This window comes from Seriola dumerili, unplaced genomic scaffold, assembly GCF_002260705.1.
Source record: "Seriola dumerili isolate Sdu_G_001 unplaced genomic scaffold, Sdu_1.0 BDQW01000073.1, whole genome shotgun sequence".
Classification (NCBI taxonomy): domain Eukaryota; kingdom Metazoa; phylum Chordata; class Actinopteri; order Carangiformes; family Carangidae; genus Seriola; species Seriola dumerili.
The window spans coordinates 1,942,183-1,966,401 of record NW_019174328.1 but is presented as its reverse complement, the minus strand read 5'-3'; the positions used below and the strand labels follow the sequence as shown (position 1 = coordinate 1,966,401).

Genomic DNA, 24,219 nt, shown 5'->3' with positions numbered 1-24,219 from the left:
TTAAAACAACAAATATATCTTCTTATGGATCAACACTTCAAATAAAACACAGAAGAAGAGCAAAATATGGGACCTTTAATATATCAGCCCACATTATGATACATCAATGATAGAGTCGATGTAAGAAAATGTCATTATTTATTTCCCAAACAAAACACATCCAGGCCACTGAATCACATACTATAAACCTCATCCTGACCCACAGTGCCCTCTGTCTTTGTTTTATCCTCCCTGGTCCAGTGTAGTCTTACATTTTCCTGTTCGGATGCCATAGGCTTAGATTACCCAGAGTGATTGCTCTGTGATGGATCGACCCAGAGGTTTCCATTAGACTCTTGTTTGTCACTTGAGGGATCCCATTTGACACTGTTTGATTCCCACATGGGAGTCTTGAGGCGAGTAAAGCAGACAGTTTGGACTGATATATCAGGCTTTTTATCGTTAGTCAGATTCTAATCTGATAGAGATGTACACTACAAAGCTCCTGACATGGATGTTACACAATAACCATTTGTAAACTATTTTTTTTTTTTGTATTGTTCTGTCAGCTCTTCTGGTTTCAGCTCTCCTACTGGCCATAATCGCTCTCTTATTTGTTGTGGCACCCTACATCTACAGGTACCTATATGCTTTTTTTTTTTACATCATCCATAATGAAAATACCATTCAGCACTGATTACTCCTCCATCAGAATAAAGCAGACCAGACTTGTTGTCCTCTTTACAGGAGGCGTTGCACATCAAACTTTATTAAGACCATTTGCTGCCAAGACCCCCAGTACTCAGTGGATGATGTAAGTAAAATGCTGCTTCTGATGAATGCATTAGATTAATATCTTAATAAATGCAATGAGGTCATACAGATGATTTGATTGATTGGATGTAGATCAATCAAAACCCCTCAAGTGATTTCCATTAAATGAGGGCGTTAAGTGGATAGTCTCATCTGTGCAATTTTGAGATACCGAACATCAAAATATGTTCAAGATGCACCATTAAACCAACATTTTTGTTCAGTGATCCTGTGTGTAGGAGAAAAATATAAATAATTTGATGTGATTTATATTTTTATGTTTTTGTTTGGTCTCTTTATTTCTGAAATTCTTGTTTCGTTCACTAGAGAAGCAGTATGCAAAATAACTGCACCATCTTACTGCAGAAAATGATTAACTTTATGCTTTTTTTTTGTAATCAAACATTAACATTGCCTTGATCCACAGAGCAGTTACACTAAATTATTTTTCACTGGCCAACTCTGCAGCCTGAGATGCATACCAAAATTGCTCAGAGACTCCAGTCATCAAGCCGTTTGGGAGACACTAATGGAATGATTGATACAAATGTTAGCAGAGCCAGTTGTGCTGCAGACTTTCATAGAGCGTCGTATCCGTCCTATCATCTTGCTCGATAGCAACAACCGCTGTGTATTTTTGGTGAGCATGAATGGCTCCTCTCATTCTTCCATGCAACATGTCTCGGTCTTCCATATGCTGTCTGGATGGCAAGCAGATCCATCATAACATATTAGTGCTGGTGTCTTCCTGCTCTGGCTCTTTAAACTGCTGCATAAGGCCAGAGAGTCAGGCTAATCCAACTGAGAGGGCAACAGGCCACAGTCATCTCAATGCTGCATTCACAGAGCGAGGGAAAAACAGGCCCCGCCACCCCGAAAATGACGCAGAACAGAGATGCCCAACATGATTGAAAGGGGTTCTGACCCAGGTGGCTTTTGGACTTTTGTTTTTGTCAATATTTTGGCATCTCAGAACAATTACAGTCATGCAAAATCTTTAAACTATTTTGCATTACACATATATTTTGTAGTTGCTACAAGCACACAGCATGTAATCATGATTAATCACTGCGACAGAAGAGAGTCATTTTAAATTTAATGCCAATTAGCTTGTCATCTATTACCACAGGTCTTGTAATCAGCACTGTGATATGTAAGTTTTCAGAGCAACATGAGGCAGCTAAGCATTTAAAGCTGCACTAATGCTTTATATTAACATTGGATGATGAATATATGTAATGTGAAAGGACTCACTCATAGTGACAGACCTACAGAGAAATATCACCTGACTGCAGCCCCCGCCTCAGTTAAGCATTTCAGTGTTTTTCAGCTTGTTGTTTTGGTAATACATTTGCTTTCTCAACTCTATGAGGCATTAGACTTCCATTGTTTTTGCAGCTTGTTGCCCAAAACTCAATTAACCGCTTTAATGTGTTAAGTTGAACATTGTTGATAAAGCTAACACATGCTAACATAGATTAGCTGCAACCTGAAATGAAAACAAAAGTCTCAAGTTGAAGCTACAAAGATTTAACATATAGCAGTAGTCATACAGTATATGGTGAGCTATTTGTCATACAACCTCACATGATCCACACTTGTCTTTACTTAAAAGCCAAAGCTCAGAATGATAATCTGCACCCCCTGTTTGTTCCTACAGGAGGGAGAACATGCTCGTGAAGCTACCACCAAAGCTCCACCAACACGTCTGCGCTCACTGGACACTTTCCGAGGGTATGTACTCCATCAACAACCATCCTGTTTATCAGTCTATCACCACATGCGGCTCGTTCACATGCTAATTCTTTTTGGAGCAGTCTGAGGCATGATGAAGATCTACAGGCCCGGCATAAAGAATAATTACAGGGGTCACAGTCTGGCCACATGCTCCCCCAAGCTTTTGTTATCAGGCGGTATAGCTTTGGGCATGATTTCTGATATCAGAGCGTCTCGGGTTTGGAACAGTGTGTTTCTGTTGGACAGGAGTGATGCATGTGATTGAATCTGGGCTCCCTGCTAGCCTTAATTGTGGCCTGGGGGTAGACACAAAGCACGCCTCTCTGGAAACAGGATGCTGGTGTGGCTTTGACCTCCCCCTTGCCAAATAATTGATGTAATAATACCGTCAACATATCAGCACACATCCACACAGCCATAGATCTCCTGCCAAAAAGGAGAGCGAGAGGAAATCCAGCAGCACAGAGGCAGCATCCAACAGACGATTGGCATCTTCTCCATCTGTGGCTTCCTTGTGGATGAAAAGCCATCTGAAACCACCGTGCATATGTGCTGAATTCAAAAAACCTCATAGTTGTATTCCGTCAGGGCTGAATTGGTTGAGGAGGTTTATACCAGAATTCGCAAAGGTTCAAGGAAAAGACATATTTCAATTTACACTTCCTGCCACAGCACCGTTCAATCATATTAGCTGAAATGTCAGTCTAGGGTGACAGATACTTGTCGCATATTGATGTCCTGATTGGTAATACTGGAAATTCTCATACCTGACAACGCACTTAATCAAACTGTGACTCAGCGCTAAAGATTAACGCTGCGTGTGCCTCCTTAGCCCCGTGACTTATGATCCATACCCCCTGATAAGTAACAACTTTCTACAGAGAACAGACACATCAGTCAACTGCCATAAATGCTGAGACATTTCCTGAAGGCAAAAGGCTTTTCTTCTGAGCTGAAAGGTTTTTCTGATCATTGCTCAGGCTCCGCTGACATGATATACAGAGAACTGTGGGGTATGGTTGCACGTTAATTTTTCTAAAAGGATTTGAATTTTAATCTTGTGTCGCACTGCTAAAAGCCTGTTGCCGGCTTCCTTACTGTTGGAAATCGCACCGTCAGTAGTTAGCAGCGCCACACGACAGGGGGAACAACTATTACAACAAAACAATGGGTTGTCGGCCGCATTTAACACCAGGTGGCTGACTCGTTCTGTGCCTTATTTTGACTGAGCTCCAAGTCTCCCCTCCGGTTCAGTTTCAGCTGTGCTCTGATGTTTGGCCACAAAAGAAGAACCTTGGCTTTTCCACTCAAGTAGTAATTTATTATGACTAGATTGGGTGTCCACGTCCTTGATATAGCCATCACAGTGGGTAACTCAATACTCTGCAGTGAGTGTAACTATCCATTTGCAACGGGGGAAATGTACTAAGCTAATACTCTAATTGGTAATGCATGTACAGTGACTCAAATCAAAGAAGTCCATCAACATCTATCAATGAGTCATAACCAGTTGTCACTGCTGCGAGACAGACACGTCTGCCTGTAATCTGTTCGCTGTAAATCATAGAAACTGATTCGCAGACATGAATTAAGTCTATTACTGGAGTGACAAATGTTCAATGGAGAGCTTTAAAGGGATATTTACAACTTAAACTTGATTAGGAACCAAAGAAACACGCCTGTGGTGCTTCAGCCTGGACATTATCTGTTCTTGTATTAACTTTGGTGCAACATAAAACAAAGTGATCTCAGTACACATCATATTAATTAAGCACTTACAGTTTCCCTTAATCATAATTAGCAGGTGGAAGTGTGGCGCATGTGTGTGTGGCTTTGGTAACGTAACCTGCCAATAATGGAGCTCTTATTCACAATCAGACACCCAGAGTGTGTTAATCAAAACGATGGCCAATAAGCCATGATATTGCAGGGATTTTCACCGGGTCTCATCTGGCTGGTGATTTAACCTTTGTCTTTGTCACTATGGCAACTAATGGATATGTTCGTCAAAAATTAAACGATAGCCTGTGTGCATATGGGTGTGTGTTTGTGAGAGGGAAAAAGAGTCCATGGACACATGCACCAGGGTTTAGTCTACTTTAACAGCCCTTTTGAGATGATAGTGGCCGATTAAAATCTTGTATCAGCAGGTTGGGGCTAAAAGAGCAGTAATGGCTTTGGTGCACCTCTTAATTGAATCTGGGCAGAAAAACAAGAGGAGGCAGAGGCAGATACAGTGGACCTTATCAGACAGTCTCATTCTTAGAGCTTGTACTAATCTTGTTATGCCTCTTAAAGACCCCCTTATGATTTTTTTTCCCTCTTTTTGATTAAATAACACACGAATCAGAAGCATAAATTCAAGTATTTAGGATGTTGAAAGGATGGAATCTGAAAACCTCTGCAGCCGCTCGACCGTGCAGCCATTTACATTCCCCCGCAAGTTTGTGTTGTGTAATGGCACCCGCCCCATTTTCTTACATGCAACGCAAACACCTTTTTTTCCTCCAGCGTCTGATTCAGTGAAGCACTCCATCACGTGCCCTGTGTTTCAGCAGCCCTGGCCAGTGCTAAAGTATAAAGTGTATCATATATTAAACACAAAGTCTTTAGTCAGCACTCCTGCTTGAGGAGATCCAGAGGACGAGTGTTCATTTCCTGAGTGATTCATAATGCTTAGATTGCATTACCTTGCATTTGAGAGCGTGACAGAATAAAAAAAAGCCCCTCCCCAGGCCTCTTTAATTTTAATTTAGAAGTTAATATTGAATCAGAATCAAAGTATTGCTGTTGGATTGTTAGGAATGGTTTAGAAATGATAATATCATTATGCATTTCACCTTTTTATGTATTTCTAACAACATTTGTCCCTTTTCACACACATTTCCTTCACTTACTCTTTGCTGCAGCATCAAGGTGAATCCCATTATTACTGATTGACTAAATAGTGTAGTACAGTGTTTACTCATTGTACTGTCTTTGTAGGTTCGCCCTGACAGTGATGGTGTTTGTGAACTACGGTGGAGGAGGCTACTGGTTCTTTCAACATGCACCATGGAACGGTTAAGTAAAATACAATACATGCACAGATTTACAAAATAAAAACCAAAGTAAAAGTGGCACGTACACCACAGTCTGAAATTCCTGTTTCATTTCCCCTCATCTACATCTGAACAAGAGCTCACAGAGGTCAGTGTGTTTTATGGACAGAGCACGTAGGGGAGACTGGGTTGCAACAAGTCTCATTTCTCCAATCAGAAACAGCTGGAGTGATAACGCTCATGCAGCGCTGCATACTGCACATGCTCAGTTAGACACCAGGAAGACACAAGACACATTCAACATTTGCTGCTGCATTTATTGAAACTTGGTTTGGAGGTATGAAAGTATTTTTGTCAAGAGCTGTATCTTTGTCAAACTCTTCTGACATTTGGATGAATTAATCAAAACTTACTCATTTTGAGTCACAGTTTTGTTGACTTCCAAGTGACATGGTTATCATGTGTCAAGGTGTTTCTAGCCTGACCATGATGTTCTGTCATGGCTGATAAGGTTGTAACAAGTTATTGTAACTGTCCCGTAGCTAAGCAGCCGGATCAAAACAGACCACACTACAGTATTTCTCAACATTTTTACAGACAGAGGCAACAATAATTGCTCATTTAAAAAAAAAAGAAAAGAATACAAACAAGTTATTTCAGGAATGATTTTGTATTTTTGGAAAATATTTGCCTGTTCTGTTTATCACACATAAAATAGATAAATTGTGCCTATTTTGACTGAAGGTAGGCGTATGTTCTATGCAAATAGAATTCTACTTTGTGTTCCATGTATTCTAATTTTATGTATAAATAAATAATATAATGTTATTGTAAAACAATGCATATTTTCAGAATACTATTCTTATTGAGACAAAAAGCAAAAGTTTATTATTGAAATTGAATGTATTTTTAATATGTTGCAACCCTCCCTGATCCGTGTTGCAACTGTCCCCAGGGTTGGGGTCAACATCTGACTTCTTCCATTCAAATGAATATTAGGAATGATATGTCACATGCAATCATCTTCAAATGATATGGGTAATTAGCAGACAGATGTAAGTTTAATAAAGTTTAATGCAAAAGTTTGGTTGGTCTTGTCCAAAGAGTCTCTGATGCAAAAAGCTTCCCCAGTGTCCTTCTTCGTCCTTCTTCTCACAAAGCCTGGTATGAGATAAATGCATGAACTCAAGGCTATTATTACTCAATGGCAGCTTTCACCTCATCATGTCTGCAGCATTTTCTGACCTGTTGTCACTAATTATGATAAATGCTGCCTCAGACCTAACACACAGGACGCCATTCTTCACACGAGCCACATCAAAGCTGCAATCCATAGATGTTTATTGTTATTAACAACCAGGGAGGAGAGAGGAGGAGGAGGAGGGATGAGTGTTTAACTGACAGCTGGGAGAATATGGGAGGGTGTGGTGAGTGAGAAACACTCCCCTACTGCAGTTTCCAGTCTGCCTTTGAGCAAGGCACCTGTGATCCAAGGAGACAGTTGCTGGGTCCCTTTTCCCTGGGTGAATAAAAGTAAAAAAAAAAAAATAATACAAAAGTGTCCCTGCAGCTTGTATGAAATGCATGTCATCGTTTAGGGGTGTTCTCAATTTAAATTTTATAATAGCCTCTTCACCACATCTACAAGGGTGTATTGATTTAATGGGTGGTTTGATTAATCTTCTCTTTGCTGCAGGGCCGCTACTGTCACAGGAGTGAAGATATTTATTAATCACACCTTTTTGAAAATGGAAAGTTAATAACAGAGGCAGCACTTTAAGGACATGGCATTGTTCTTAATTCATCTTCTTGTCCTTCTGGATTGCCAGGATTAGAAGAGGCCAAGAACTGTGAACTCTGCATAATGGCATCAGATTCAAGTGTCTGTGTTTCTATTGATATTAATCTATGTCTGTGTCTCTTGCTGCAGGTTTAACTGTGGCAGATATTGTCATGCCGTGGTAGGAGGATATTTTCATTCCTATTTTAATATACACAAAAATGAACAATTTTGTACACATATCTATAATTGGATTTTCATAGTGTAATACTGTTGTTCCTTCCAGGTTTGTGTTCATCATTGGGACTTCGGTGGTCTTGGCTTTCAGGTCCATGCAGAGGAGAGGAGTCAGCCGCCTCCAGCTGCTGCGGAAAGTCACCTGGAGAACAGTCGTCCTCCTGATGCTCGGCTTCTGCTTCCTCAACTACTCTCCAAGAGACGGACCACGTAGGTGCAGAAATATGTAGCACATACTGTAATGGTTAATGGAACAAACACATTAAATGTGGATGTGCTTGTTCTGTACCTTTTGTTTTGTTGTGTAATGGGGAAATGATTAAAACCCAGACTCCACCATGTCTAATTATACGTCCACTTATATGTACGGTGCTGTAAATCATCAGCGCCAGTAGAAAGACAGAGACTTTTGTGTTAATGCACCTGCTCATGTGAAAACTTAAACAAAGTGCATTAGCTGTTATATTGTGCAACAGCAAATGAATTTAATACAGGGTTTCTTCAAGCATCTCTATTCATATCATGTCATAAAGAGCTGCAACGATTAGTCAATTAGTCAATTAGTCAATCAAAAGAATACTCATCAAGTAAGAGGCAACTATTTTGATAATCAATTCATTCTTCAAGTCATTTTTAGAGCAAAGTAATTGGTGGTTTGATGGTTCTAGCTTCTTCTACCTTCGAAAAATGTGATAATGTTGTATAAAACAAAACACTTTTGGGTTTTGGTCTGTGGTCAGACAAAACAAGACATGTATTGACATTAGTTTGGATTCTCTGTAAATGCAATGGCCATTTTTCATTGTCCTCTGCTGTTTTATAAACCAACTCAATAATCGATGAATCGAAAAATTATTAATTTATTATGAAAATATGTCTTAGTTGCAGCCGTAATGTCATACAAGATAGGACTAATATACTGTACAGCTTATATTTAGTATGTTCATGATAAGAACAACACAAACTGCAGTTAGTCAGGTGACAAAGACAGTGTGTTTAGATCCAGATTTGCAATGAAAGCCAAAGCTGCAGGGTGTCAGGGTTAAAAGAGGGGAAGCATCGTTCACCTGGGGACGCACAGGGCGCCCCTCACACATTAGCCGTTCCCGGTGCTAATGGACTTTCATGGGTGGATGTCTGTGTAACTGGGTTAACAAAAATATTGTTATTGTGTGTGCAGTCTCAAAATCCAGCACCAGGGGACATTTAACAGAGGCAGATTGAGCAAAAACAACCGCTGTGGTAATGGACAATTATAAACAGATAGTGTTACACCCTTCAGCCTCATGCAGCTGCCGCAGATGCTGGAGCTGCTGGAGCTGCTCAGAACAGCACGGTGACTTTTACCATAAACTGCAGCTCTGCCCTCTGTCTCCAAGGACGTCCTCTGCAGTTCAGTTGCAGGGTTTGATCTAATAAGAGAATGGAGACACATCAGCTCAATATGTTAAATCGTTTCAGTGTCAGATGAGACAGAAGAAGGTGTTAACCTTTGACTTCAACTATGAGTCATTTCAAATAAATCCTGCCATGTCAAAATCACAGTCAAAACAGTGGCAAAGACCTTGAAACTCCAGTTTTAGTGCGACTTACACACTACTGTGTTGGTTTAGAAAAAGAAGTACCTGATTTAATTAATTTAAGTTCTTCTCCAGACATGGTTTAAACAATGTGAAAATATTCTACTATGATTAATATTTTGTTTAACGTGGTTTTCCCACATACAAAGAAAATACAAAAATGGAAAACTGGGACTGGAAGCTCCTCTACTCTTACTTCCTCATTGAGAAGTGTGGATCAGGCCTTGAGCCCCGCCCACCACCTGCTTGCTCCAGGTGGACAGGTGAAAGAGCAGAGAGTATCAAGATGGTCAGAGGAGGAAACATCAGAGAGACTCAGCCACATGTTTGAGCCTCAGTCAGACCCAGACTCAGATGAGGAGTCTGCTGAGACCAGAACCAGAGACTAGCAGACGGATCAGAACGGTTAGCGCAGTTAGCATCTTTTTTTGTTCATGTTGTTTGTTAGCTTGTAACTGGAAGTGGCTGACACAGTGTTAGTAGCTGTGCTAATGCTAACTCTCTGGCTCTGTACTTTACTGACAAGGTTTTAGGTTTATTTAGCCCCGCCCCCTGTCCCCACAAGTTCACGGGATTGGTTCCTTAGGTTTGTGACGTATGAAACCCTGGCTGTCTGAATCTGTGTTTATGAGACTGTCATTGGTTCACTGTAGTTCAAAGATGAAACACTCAGTCATGGTGGTGACTGTTTATTTCACTCATCATATGTCTTGTATTATATAAAAACCTCATATGGATGTTAACGAGGTCAAACACTTTTTCATTGGAGGGGTCTTTAATTACAGATTAGATAAACTCAATAGGACATCGTAGTGAAGCTAAAAACACGGCAGTTTCTCTTGACTCCATAGAAGCTGATGTTTTGGACATACAAAAATATTCTTCTGCTTAAGGACACTGTGTTTTCAAGATTTTATGTCTGAGCATCTGACTTTGATGGTGACAAGTTACAAGCAAAGATCAGTCGGATGAAAATGAGGTCCAAGATTCAGACTCAAATCCCTACTTTTGAATAACCTGTCTTTGAAAGGTTTTTTCGTCTCAGCAGTTTGCTCTACTTCCTGATGGCTTTACTCAGTTCTGCTCACTTCCACCATAGAAACATCGTTTTATTCAATCTATCACTGAAAGTGCTCAGAGATGGGACGTAGACAGCAGGGCTTTCACTTCTTAAATGATATTGAACTTCAAAAAAGGTTTCAATTTCACACACTTACACACACACACGCGCACAAAAACCTACATACATTGATGAGAAAGTGAAACAAAGGGTGTTACAGCGTCCTGAAGTTCACCTCACATCTGTAACTTTTACAATGATTTTTATTTAAGTGACAGTTTTGTTGGGGGCAGATACAGTAAATTATCCTGGAGGGGGCTGTAACCTGCATATTTAACCAATGCGTCGTTAGTGAGAGCTTCCTCTTTTCCTGTGAGAAGAGAGATTTCCGCCTCTTATTTGATTTGAACGGATCAATGATTGGGATTACACTGTTTCTACAGCATTTCGTGTGGGAAAGAGGTTTTCAATTAACTAATGTGTAGATTACCATCAATCTCTCAACCAGAAGCCGAGCCTATCCAAACCAATTTGTCGAGACCAAGAGATAAGTGGAAATCTTTGATCGGCTTCCCACCTTCTTGGCACGTCCATATCCTGAAGGCTGACACCATTTCCATGTTTGTCGTGCTGTCCATCATCATCCTCCTCCTCCAGGAAGTAGTGGGAGTAACATGATTGAAAAGAAGTTCTCATGTTTAATATGATGAAATTCCTGATTCATAATTTGTTTAATTCAGCAGCAATAGCTTCAGATTGATGAGTTACATCTGTGCCTTGTGTGAATTGTAAGTTGTTTGTCAGTATTAAGGTGCACGGTGCTGTTGTGAGTGTTTGTGCTGTGCGTTGTTGACTGTGTTTCTAGTGTCCTGGTCCTGGCTGCGGATCCCTGGAGTGCTGCAGCGTCTGGGCTTCACCTACTTTGTTCTGTCTCTCCTGCAGACTTTCTGGGGCCAGAAAGAAATCCCACTGAGATCGGTGAGCAGCTCTGTCAAGTTCAATTTCATCATTGCAGGCACAAGGAGGAAAAACTCTGAAGAGTTCCAACCTGAAACTACACACTAAAAATCTGAAGTCGTCATGCTAACGTGCTCAGAATGACTAGGCTAACATGCTCATTTGTAGCAGGTGTAATGTTTATCATGCTCACTATCTTAGCTAAGTATGTAAGAATGCTAATTAGCATGAGATGCGAGGTACAGCTGAGGTGCTGCAGGTATTTGGTCATGAACCAAATTACTGGACAAATGGAAGCTTTCACCTCAGAACACTGCAAGAAGAAAACTCAGAGGTTCAGCAGTCAGTAGGAAACATCAGTGACCTGAGGTGCACCATGAAAAGTTGCACACCAGGCAAATGCTTTGGGGTCCTCAAGGAGAGAAGGGGCCTCAGACGGCCCCTCATATTGGCACATTTTGCAATGAAAACTATAAACCCCCTTAAACCTCCCATAAAGACACTATACTGTACAGTTCACTGATGTTGCCCCTATAATGTGATGATATATGCCGTCTACCCATTGCCTGCATCTGAGGCATTCAGGGAAGAGCTGTAAATTGTAGTGTCTACCAATAGTCTGTATGGGGGTTGGGTTTTTTTGGTGGGGGGGGTGGGGCTTCTTTGACTGGCCCCCCACCCCCCAGGGACTAGCATCACCATTCTCAGTGACTGTACAAAATTTAGTGCCAATCCGTCAAATAGATTGTAGACGTTGAGATATTTCATTGGAAAAGAAAGATTTTGACCTGCTGGTTGCATTAGATGAAAAGTCAAAGGATCACCAAGTCATGATTCATCTTCTAGGCACCATGAACATCTGTACCAAGTACCCAATAAATGATCAACAGACAGACTGACACTGCCGTCCATAAATCCACGCCTCTAGCATGGCTAAAAAAAAAAAAAAAAGCTTCTGTGCAGTGTTGAGTTGTGTTTTTTGTGAGTCTTTTACCTTAACAACATTTGTGTATGATGCAGTATCACTGCTGGAACCCCGTCCAGGATGTGGTCCTGTACTGGCCTCAGTGGCTGATGATCATCCTGCTGGAGACTCTGTGGCTGTGCCTCACCTTCCTCATGCCTGTGCCCAACTGCCCCACGTAGGTCCAAGCAAAGCTCCCGCTGTCACGAAACAGTCTGCTCATTAATCCTCTGTACATATATGTTATGTATGTCTTATGCTGAGATAATCTCCAGTTGGGGCTGTTGCACTGCAGCAGAGGTGTTAGTGTGCACCTTGTGTTGCTGGTGTTATGAACCGCTGTGATTTATGGGCCTGTGGTGGATGCTTCAGAGGGCATAATTAGCCAATCTCAGTCTGTCATGTGCAATAAGAGGAGCGGAGGCAGAGGATCCATCTTCCTCGCTCCGTGTCTTCTGCTCAGTGCTGCTTTCTGTGTGTTTTTCCCACATTCCTGTGACCCTGCATGGCAGACTGTAGGTTTAAATAGGAGCGCCTTTTCCCCTCAGCTTCTTCAGCAGAAACTGATTGTTGTTTTTATTTTTTTTAGTGGAATGTGAGGTTATCTGGTGAAGACGAATCTCATACAAAGCTTAAAAACAAGAGGAGATATTTTGCACCTGAGGAGCTTCCCTTGGCTAAATCTGTGTTCCTAAAATTCAGTTTTAGAGGCTTTTTGTTTTAGTTTTTAGTCCTTTTCTCTAATTTTGTTTCTTTATCAGTGACAATTTCATATTCTACTAATCATGATTATACTCTTTTTTGTTATCAGAGGATATTTGGGTGCCGGTGGAATTGGTGATAACGGTCTTTACCCAAACTGCACTGGAGGCGCAGCAGGACACATCGATAGACTGATGTTTGGTGACAACATGTACAGATACCCCACATGCAGAGTAAGATCTTTTCCTCATATCGTTCTTTATTCTTTCATCCATCTGTTATAAAACTTGCAGGTGGAATTAAAACCATTAATACAACCTTGATGACTCTTTTTCATGTTTCTGTTTTCCAGGAGATGTATCAGACCACGCAGCCCTTTGACCCAGAGGGGGTTCTGGGTACGATCAACTCAATTGTCATGGGATTCCTGGGGATGCAGGTAGGTCAGATCATCTGTTTCTTCTTTGTGGGTCAACAAGTGTTTATTCTGGTATCTATATTTTAGGTGCTATATTATTCTGTTGTCACGGTTAAGTTCCAGATGTCCTTTTGCTCAGAATAGAAGCAATGTTTTAAATGGTGCTGCATTTTCAAATGTATAGATGAGCTTACTTTAAAATTATTCACAGAATAATTGTGACAGCTAACTAAAGGCTCAGTTCGCACAAACCACAACATTTTCCCACTCTCCTCTACTGGCATGTGGATGGTTTTGGTTTTACTTGCCCAGGTTTTGTGACATCTGGCGCCACAGCAATATAAATAAAGTGAATGACATTTAATTTGTGATGCTCAAACCGTTTTAAACGACGGACATCGCTGGCGTCATAGTGACTAATTGGCTTCCAATGACAACTTATGCCAGGAAGTAACCTGGACATGGTTTCTAGAAAGGCATGATTTGGTTGAATTGCCCCTTTAAGTCCTGAGAATGCTGGCACCTGATTGGCTGAGATTCAGATGGAGCCACACTTTCTCAGTGAAGGCCTTCTCACAATCAGCTGTTTAGACAATAACAATCAGAGCCATGTGTAGCTCAAATTTTACAATGAATCCATTGATAAATTAATTTTTATAATGTTAACAAATTAATCAATTTGCCTAGAGTATCAGTGATCACATGATCTTAATAGGTCAATAAAGACCCCTCATGGGCAGTAAGTGAAGGTCGTGTGAAGGACTCTTTGCCGCCTCATTATCAGAGCACAGCTGCCCTCCTTTATTGACAAAACCTTGTCAGAAAGAGAGGAGAGAGCTTTTGGTCTTTAGGCCTGAGTCTCTGATGGCGACAGTGTCACTTATAACCATTTGTGTTGTGGGAAGTTGCCGGGCAAAAGCAGCCACATAGTTCAATTCCCAGCGGGCGGTTAGCACTGAGCCCTTCAGTCAGCGAGTCTTAGACGACACGCCAGGTGTCCGCTGCCCTGCTCTGTGTTCGCCCGTGCTAATGTCCTCAGCTGAAACATATTTATCATCACCAAATTAATCAGAGGGTGCAGATGACTTACACACAACATCTGGCTGGGATAGGGGAAATGTGACCGCCAATGCCAGGGACACAGTATTGACACCCACATCCCAGGCCTATTTGGTTACTGAAGGTGTTTACATGGTATTTCTCATTATGTGTATGATTGAATGGGTTGTCGTCTCTGCGCTTATCTCTTCCTCCTTCTCCACAGGCTGGGAAAATTATCATTTCCTATAAGGGGTTAAACGTCCACATCCTCGCTCGATTTCTGGCGTGGGCCGTCATCCTGGTACGTCACATCATGTGGGGGTTTGAAACACAGCTGGTGAAGTAAATGAATATAAACGTCAATTGATAATTTAAAACTAAGACAACAAATCACTTCCTGCTTCTGTGACTCACACATAGCTGAGCCTTACAGGTAAACTCTGCAGCGTGTTTTCCAGCCACTCTGCTATTAGTCATAGCTGCCGAAGCCATTCATTAGCAGGGACTTGGGAGAGGATATGTGTGCGATCTCAATACAATTAAACAACATCCATGTGTGGCTTTGTTTCCGGGCAGACATGAGTATCCAGCGCCTCAGGGGGATGCACACTGTCTCTCACTGCCTGTCTGTGCCTCACATGTGGTTTTAGATTAGACAAGTTGTGCATATTACTTACAGTCGGTATATTAGCATCTGATTAAGAGCACAATCAATTCATTTATCCGCACGGTAAGTCTCACCAAACATCTACAGTCTGTACACAAGACAGTTTTGATAAAGTGTTATAACAGAATCAGATTTAAGTCCATTCAGATCCAAAACAAAGATAAATCTTGTCATAAATCTTGGAGGAAAGCCTCTGACGTCATATTTGTTTTGGATCAGTGCTCATTCAGGGTGGTCTGAAAACACAAAAAGAAGCAAGCCGGCCTCTGTTTCATTTACAGGGGCAATGTGTCCCACAGGGAGCAGCCTAGTGTTATGTGAGATGGCCCGTTTTGCATTTCTAAACCGGTGACAGGAGGCCGTTAGCCTGCTCTAACGAGATTGACAGACATCCATACAGAAAGGCCAGACTGTGCTGAACTGTGCTTGGCCACTGTTTTTATGCACGCATATAGTGAGATGCTGCAGAGATGTAGTTTGTTTGCAAAACGGGGTTAGTAGGAGCCTGCATGCTGTGGAGGCAGACATCCTGAACTGGCAGTGCTGTGACCTGGAGCGATGATGGAGCTGGAGGAGCTGGCTGCATCACTCAGCCTTGGGAATCAAACTGTGCAGGATGAAAAGAAGGGGCCAATGGACTCAGCCAGAGGAAACCACACAGGAACAGAGACAGATCCCATTAGTTTTAGGTTTTGTGGTTGATGTATACTACTGTGCCTTTTCTGTAATTTTAGATTTCAGATTCCTTCAGTCTGGTATGTGTATGGGGTTTATTTATTGGGCCCATGTGTTTAAACTGCACTGAAGCCTCTTAGCCCAAGGAAACAGCTTCTTTTGTTAACATTGTCTTATCAGTGATGCATCGGTCAGATAGTCGGGTTTTTCAAGTCAATTTAAATTTGTTTGCATAGCCCAATATCACATGCAATATCTCAATGAGGCTTACAGGCCCACAATAGCAATGTAGAGTCTGCAGCCGTGCTAGCAGCTCCCTGAGCTTGTACTTATTGTAATCACTGCTTTGAGCTAAATGCCAACATCAGCATGCTAACATGCTCTCAATGAAAATGCTAACACACTGGTGTTTAGTGGTTATGTTCACCATTTTAATTTAGCGTGTTAGCCTGCTAACATTTGCTAATTAGCACTAAACACAGCTGAGGCTAGGCCTGATGGGAATGTCATCAGTTTAGCAGTTAAATGTTGACCTGATGATGGCACTAGATGAAAAGTAAATGGATCACAAAGGTTATTAGAATTCATTATGTGGTTGAGCATTAACGTGAGTAAACTTTAATGGTAATCCATCTAATATTTGTATAGATATTTCAGTCTCAAGTAGAGGGGAGCTCGCGCCCGGCTCAAGTGTAGAAGAAGCTGTGGGTGGGAAAATGACAATTTAAAGAAATGAACAGAAAGTTTGTTGAAATACAAAATACAACAGCTTTATAATAGGTCTAATAATGATGTTGTAAATCCAATATAAGTGCAGATGCCCAAAAATGTGCCTCTTATGTATCTGGAGAAATCCTGCTTACATGAGAATCAATTGAAATTTTGTTGTGAGAATTTCATTAACCTCAATTCTTAAATGACAAATCTCCCCATTATGTCTCCTGGTGTTGCATCTTATTGACTATTATTGTGGAGTGAGAGTGGCTGGAGGGAGGTGAAATATATTAGATCCATTTGGCTTCTCCCAGAGGCAAAGAGTGACAAAGTAACACATGACTAAATGAATAAACATTAGGCTTTTATGTTTTTCCATTGTATCTCATGGTTCACCAGTTCATGCTACATAGATGATGTAGATGCTACTCAAGATCGTAATGCTGAAAATGATATATTTCAGGATCATGCAGTGTTTAGTGACAGATCAATACAGGGGCTTAAAATCCTTCTTAACTGAAATAGTGAATAACAGTTAAATAGATTTTCTCACATTGTGATGGTTGACAGAGAGAGCAGCCTGTTTTTATTGATTTTGGGAACAGATCCAGACCCTGTGTGAAGCATAAATACAACATATAATCACCTCCACGTGCTCTGCTTATGTATATTTGCTTTAATTTCTTCTTTAATCTCAGTGGCTAAATCTATTTTTAGCCAAATTAGTTTTAGTGATTGGCCTGTTCTTGATATTGACTTTTCTAATATGATTTGGGCTCAGAGGGGAGGCAGGAAGCAGAGCTGAACTGCCTCTTGTTTCAGACATGTGCTCTTGACATTAGCAGGTCTCCTCAGCGGAGGAGGGAAGGAGCTCATTTCTGCACGCACCTGACCACAGGATTGGTATTATGCACAGGAGGTTCACAAAGTACCAGAAAGTGTTGATTCAGTACAACAGCAGAGCCAGGGTTTAGCACCAGAGTTCACTGATTTCTGTGGCAGGATTGATATTCAGGGGCGGCCATGCATCTTCTTCCTAATAAACAACTGCCCCTGTTAATTAAAGTCCAACGATCAGGCTCCAGAAGTGAGAGATTGAAATTGAGCGATTGCCCCACATACCAGCCCTTTCCCACATCCTGCTGCCTGGATAGCCTGGAGACTTAATCCAGCCCCGGCTAGGCTATTTCCACACCATCGATTCTGTCATCTATACACATGATGGATAACCACCTAACAAGCATGTTTGGATTCTGATCCCGTGCCCTGGGTTTCTCTCTGGAGCACAAAATGCTTCAAGTATCTCAATCATATGCAAAGGTAAATAGATGAGACAATAAAAGCTTTTATTGATGTAGGTTCATCAGATCATACACTGGTTCTGCTATATCGTGGTTGATAAGGCTGTGGAGTCAACTGGGGCCCAGATATACTGTCGGTGGATCTCTTTGAAGAGCACCACATTCTAGTGTAGATGTTCAAATTGCCATGTTTGCACTCAGGTATTGTGTGTGTGTGTGTGTGTGTGTGTGTGTGTGTGTGTGTGTGTGTGTGTGTGTGTGTGTGTGTGTGTGTGTGTGTGTGTGTGTGTGTGTGGCTCGATGGACCGAGTTCGTCTGACTCTCAGATAATCGGTTAATCTGCCGGACTTGCTTGATTCTGTTGCCTCATGTTTTAGCAGCCCAATACGGCTTGCTTTATCGTCCTCCATCGATTTGAAATCTGTTTCATTTCCACCCTCAGGGAATCTCTGCAGCCATCCTTACTAAGTGCACACGAGACGGAGGATTTATACCTGTCAATAAAAACCTTTGGTAAGTGCTTCCTGACCCTCTAAATCCAGCCACTTTTCCTCACAAAAGAAAGGATGGGTTTCCAACAGGCACAAATCAGAGCTGCTAAAACATGCGTTTACTTACCTCTAACAACAGCTACGACTGTAAATAATCACCCGGGCTGTCGGGAGTGTGAGGTGGAGCGGTCATACATCCTCCCAACATGATCACTCTTCCTTATGGCCAGCAGTATTAAGGATGCTTTATCCTCTCTACCCCAGAAGCACTCAGTACACATTTCACCAGCCCTGGTTGATGGGCTCTGGGAAAAGCATCTATATAATCATAAGGCAGTCTAACCGCTCCCAAACTATCATATGCCATTTTGGAAAAACAAGGCACACCATCTTGATAAATGTTTGTAAAGATTTTGCATGAAATACAGCGCAATTACTACCTCAGACGTAGATTACTTTACGACCTGTGCATTTGTTCCACTCCTATGTTCCCCTTAATATGATGTGAATCATTTTAATGTTTCAGCAGGAAGAATACCATTTCATCTGTGATGTGTAAGCAAATTCTTCATGATGTTCCACTGGGGCCCCCAGTAACACTGCGCTCATCCCTCGCCATTACCTGACTGGCTTTTATAGGCAGTTCATCATGCACAGGTTATTGAGCTCTTGAGTACGAGTCCCTGCCTGGATGTCTAGAAGTAATTAACTCCCAGCCAAGAGTCCTTTTTGGCCCCACTTCAGCTGAGATAAAAAATAAAAAAGCCCAGTGAAAGGAGGCTCCAAGAGGCGGCCATTTTACATTAGATGGTATTACATCAAACATTCTTGCACTTAAGAACAGACAGGGACATGGCTGTCTGGCACGGCTCCACCGGGCACGTGCCAAGGATCCACTGCTGATGCTTTAGACAATCCAACAAACTGTGGGACAGTTTGTTGGATTGGCTCGAGACCCCTGGGTGTTATTTATCTGCAGCAGAGGATTGATAGACTCTGTGTTTTTACACCCTTGTTCACACCATACCACTAAAATTTTAGTGATGCCCAAATGAGTAAAATGTTGCTGTTGTTGTTGTTTGTTGTCTCCAGGTCGTTGTCCTATGTGACATGTATGGGCTGTTTCTCCTTCCTGCTGCTGGGAGCCATGTACTTTGTCACTGACATCAAGGGCTGGTGGGGCGGACAGCCATTCATATACCCAGGTAATGTTTATTGACATTTCAAATGCTATGCTTTGGTTATAATAACCTCAGAAACATGATGGGTAAACATTCAACACATGAATCAACAAAATGAGCTTAATTTCCTAAAGTGGTTATAATTAATATTTTTATACAGGCAGCTGTATTCAGCGAAACAGCTCCAAAAGCCCAGTGTACACTGCCTGACCGCCACCAGACAGTTACATACAACATACAAGTCCAACATATCAACTTTAACGATGGCAATATGTCAGTGTGTTGGGTTTGCAGCTTGTCACCGCTGCCACAAAGTGCCCAAAATATCTGTTAATGCAAGAATGAAAATCCGTCAATTGTTCTCATAATTGCAGCCATTTTGATGGTGCTTTGAATGAGCTATTTGTAAGTTTTGCTAATGCTACATACAGTAGCTAACGTAAGCATTAACAGCTGTTTACTTACCAGTCTAGAAAAAACGTTGTGAGTTCAGCATCAAACTTCATTTCTTTACCCACCAAGAGCCGTCTCCAGAGGTGGAAAAAAACACCAATGTTATCTCTTGTCTCTATCGCGTCCTTTTTTCTACTGACGTTAGCATGCTAACCAGTTAGCCCCAGCTTGAGTCATCACTTTCTGATAGCGACTCACCGTAGCCTCCAATCTGCCCTGAAGACGTAGCGCTGCTCAGAGGACGTGTTATAACCTCTTGTCTTTTGGTTTGTGTATTTTATATTTGTATTTGTGTACTGTGATTTAGCCTAGGGACAACGGATGTAAATGAGCATTTTTGCAACAATCCGGCATGTTAACGTTGTACATTTTGTACTGATGTTGACTAACATGCATTGTCCCTATCAAATAAACAAATTGATAAATAAATGCAACGAAGCTCTTGTTGAGCAACAAGAAACCGCGTTGTGTGGCTGAGAAAACTTACAAGTTAATTGTGCACTCACCACGTCCATTCAAAAAAAAAAGAGAGAGATATTTTAAATCAACTTCATTGTAACAGACTTGCTATTGTTTATGTATGAACGTTATTTAGAAAAAACACTATCAGCAGCATCAGTGATATTAATAATATTTACTTTGGTTGGATTCAAAGACACAACATTTAAAACAACAAAATGTGTCATTTGAGAGTGACAAAGTGACAAACAGTTAGCTTTTGGCACAATAATAATCAATTTCACTGATGAGCCCAAAAATGATCTTGTTTAATTAATTAATAAGATTATTTACTAGCAGTCATCTGCAGTGTGTACCTGGTCACTACTGTCAGAGCAGGCTGTTGTGAGTCTGGTTCGAACTCTGTGGGACTTTCCCTTCTCTCAGGTCTGAGAGTGTGTCCAGGGTTGAAGGCTGTGTTAAAGTGTTGGAATCTCTCTGGTGACTGGACAGCAATGGGGTGATGCACTGCTGTTGTCCTCGGGGGCAGGAACACCAGTCACTCACACAGAAATCGCTCTACAATCAATGTCTCCTGGGCATGGAGCAGAAACACTGGACTCACTGAGCTGCAGAGGGACAGCAGGGCTTCTCAGTGAGCTGCACACAATTTAACAAAGTGGAAAAATCATATTACCAACAACTGTATACTTAATAACTTGCAACTCCTCTCTTGATATAATTTGTCTTAAAGGTCCATATTCTAAAAGTGGGATTTCCATCGTGTTTTTTTGAATTTAAAAGGCAGGTCTAGGTTTTATTTAATACTGTGAAAGTATCAATGCGCTCAGTCCACAGAGAAATACACACAGTCTGTATTCAGAAAACTGAGCTTTAAAACCAGCTTTCAGGACTGGAACTTTTTGATGTCACGAACAAAGTCACTGCTCTCAGCCATGCCCCAATGCACCGTCCCACCTGGACCCACATCCAACTTTGGCAGGATTTGGTTTCTTGAGCATTTATCTGAAATCTGCTTATTAATTTTTTATTTAGATCACATCAGAAACAGTCAGCTAATCAGAAGAGAGGCTCAGAGCCTCTCTCTCTTCTGATTGGCTCATCTGACCCTGATTGTATACTATCAGCTCAGAGAGAAGCCTGATGAGAGGCAGAAGTAAAACATACACTGAGGATAGGTTTTAGTTCTTAAAACCAACAAAGTATACTCTTCTTATGGATCAACACATTCAAATGATAAACACAGAAGAAGAGGAAAATATGGGACTTTTGAAATGGTGTACCCTTACATTTAATGATAGATGTTAAGCCTTTTTGTCATTTCAGACACACAACACTGATTTAACTTTCAGCTGTGTTCAGTCAGCTTCTATCTAAAAACCACATAATATATATTTCAAATAAAGTTATTGCTTAAAAAGAAAAGGTCTGACAATTGTCACTTGCCTGCAAGGTATCGTGTTCTCTTTTGTTTGTGTAACCGATGATGATACATTTGTAATAAATGATCTGCTGAGCAGATACTGTACTCACTTACTCTATATAAGCTGGGTGAATGTAATGCTGTTAACTCTATCATGGGAGAATCATCAATGGGGACCATTATGTGAATATTAGAAGCCGAGTGGTCTGCATGAGAACACTGTATCTGGGATAAAGTTTCCATATGACAGACTTAGTATCCTGAGACATATGCTCAATGAGAATCAATAAAGGCAAGATGTGTGGTGTGTGGAACCATAGTGGTGTCTAATGGGTTTTTTTGTGACAATGCAAGACTAGCAGCAAGAAGTTTAGAGCACTGGCAGGATGAGATTAGCAGAAATTCAATCTGAAATATAAGAAGAATATTCATCACCTCCACTAGCCTAGGTATTTCTATTTTGACGCCTCTTGATCTTTTCTAACAGCTACTTGTGATGTTTAATGGTTTCTGTTGCTCATGCCACTGCAGTTACTGTAAGCAACGCTCAATGAGTCAGCTAAATGCTTATATTTTAAAAATAAAAAGCTTTATCATTGCATGCGAATACACAAAAGATATCTTTAGGCTCTGTGGCGAGTCTGTATCGATTTCATTTTCTCCCCATGAAAGAAGCATCTATGCGTTTCCACTGCTGGCATAAGGAATAGTTTAGGAAAGTAGTAATGGACTTGGTTCTTGCTCAGGAAAGGCTGGATGCACCGAGTCGGATTCAAACAACAACTTTCTGTTCTGAGACAATTACCACACAAAACACTAACGGCATGTTTATGTAATGTTTTCAAAGGCTTCTGAGGAGTGTGTAATATGATTTCACTGTGCAGGAAGAGCATGATGCTGATATTTCATTTCATTAACTAGATGGTCATTTCATGATGTGCACACACCTGACCTGATGCTGAGGGAACACACTGTCATATATACATTCTGCAGAAATATGCATAGGTCCCTCAACGTGACTGTCAACCATGTGGAAATATTAATATCTGAGTCTGAGAATGAACTCTTTCAGCTGTTAATAGCTATTTGTGCATTAAATAAATAACATGTTAAATGTGTAAAGGGCTCGGGCTCTTTGAGGGGAGGGGGGCTTGTCGTTGTCGTCTGATGAATTGGATTTGTGTAATTTCCCTGATTTTCTATTACAATGAGTGCAAGAGGTTTCAGTCCATTAATGACACTCCTTTGTGAGATGTGCATCTTGACCCCTATTAAAGTACTGTCACTTGGACAGCAAGATGGTACCCCACACACACACATGCACATACACCGACACACACAGGGAAGGAGGAGAAGTGGCCATGGCAACAGACTCATAATAGCTGGCCTGGTGTGTACTGGAATCACTCGGCCTAATTTGTTAAGTACCACCTCAGTATATTTGATTTAATCAGTGTATTCAGTGCACAAAATAAGTGCATCAAATAAAACCTCGGCTGCCCACACTGACAGTGGATCAGACGTCTTCTTCACAGACTGGATGCTGATTTAATGGGTTTCATGGATGAACATTTTCATATTTTTTCCATTATGCTACAGCTTGTTTGATGAAAAAGTTCCTCTTTGCTGCTCGATCCATCAGATGACTTGGATGTTAGCATCAGTGCAATTCATTCAAGTGTACGTGGTTAGATTGTACATCACTGAAAAGTAAACTGAAGTGATTACGCCAACCACAGTGGGCCAGGTTTTTAAACGCCCACAGATGTTATAATAATCGATATACCTTATGAATGCAGTTTGTTTTAATTGAAAAAATAAGATAATGGCATCCACAGAGTACAAGGGGAGGCAGATGAATGTCCTGTTTATATTTTGAGAAAGAATTTCTTCCTGTAGAGCAGGTAGGCGATGAACACCCACACTGCTGTTCCCCAGAGGCTTTGGAAGAGCCACTCCATGGCTCTGCTGGAAGTGCATCTCCCAGCTGAATGGGAAGTAGAAACCCAGGAGAGAGTGGCCCACATACACAAAAGATGGAGTTCATCCCTGAGGAGAGTAAACACAGGTGTTTACTGAACAGGACTTTCAGCCTTGGTCTTATTCTTCATCATTCTTGATATACTGAAGTATTCTGGGGCGAGCGTGTGAACCTTCAAAGAGCTTTCAAAATAAACTTCACTTTTACAAGAATCATTTTCAAACTCAAGACTAAAATTGGAAAGAAAGACCAAAACAGTGATTATGACCCCAAGAAAGAAGTCACAACTCCTTTGGGACACTTTTTGTATAATTACTCTCTCTCTTGAAGTTGAATCCAGCAATAAAATGATAAATAGAAGTTCTAAATGAATAGACAGCTGGCTTTTTGTTAGATGGCAAGTTGGCCCCAGGAGTATATCTCTATGCAGTTAGTTTAAATTGCTAATCTAGGAGGCTAATTTCTGTACTTACTTTTGGTCAGACTCTGAAAAAAGCATTTTAAAATGATTTTTGACATTTGTTCTGCTGCGATAAGCCAGCATTCCTTTTTCCGCAAAATTACT

At 41.1% G+C, this 24,219-nt stretch overlaps 1 protein-coding gene across 1 annotated transcript in view; it reads left to right on the top strand.

Annotated features, from left to right (window-relative positions):
- Positions 1-24,219, top strand: part of LOC111220771 (heparan-alpha-glucosaminide N-acetyltransferase-like) — a 29,728-nt gene that overhangs the window by 4,682 nt on the left and 827 nt on the right. Inside the window, exons 5-17 of the mRNA XM_022743991.1 lie at positions 549-618; positions 730-793; positions 2,453-2,526; positions 5,515-5,591; positions 7,501-7,531; positions 7,637-7,797; positions 11,093-11,205; positions 12,205-12,326; positions 12,960-13,083; positions 13,203-13,289; positions 14,533-14,610; positions 18,109-18,179; positions 19,250-19,362. Of these exons, the coding sequence (XP_022599712.1) occupies positions 549-618; positions 730-793; positions 2,453-2,526; positions 5,515-5,591; positions 7,501-7,531; positions 7,637-7,797; positions 11,093-11,205; positions 12,205-12,326; positions 12,960-13,083; positions 13,203-13,289; positions 14,533-14,610; positions 18,109-18,179; positions 19,250-19,362 (1,185 nt within the window). The remainder of the gene's footprint in view (positions 1-548; positions 619-729; positions 794-2,452; positions 2,527-5,514; positions 5,592-7,500; positions 7,532-7,636; positions 7,798-11,092; positions 11,206-12,204; positions 12,327-12,959; positions 13,084-13,202; positions 13,290-14,532; positions 14,611-18,108; positions 18,180-19,249; positions 19,363-24,219) is intronic.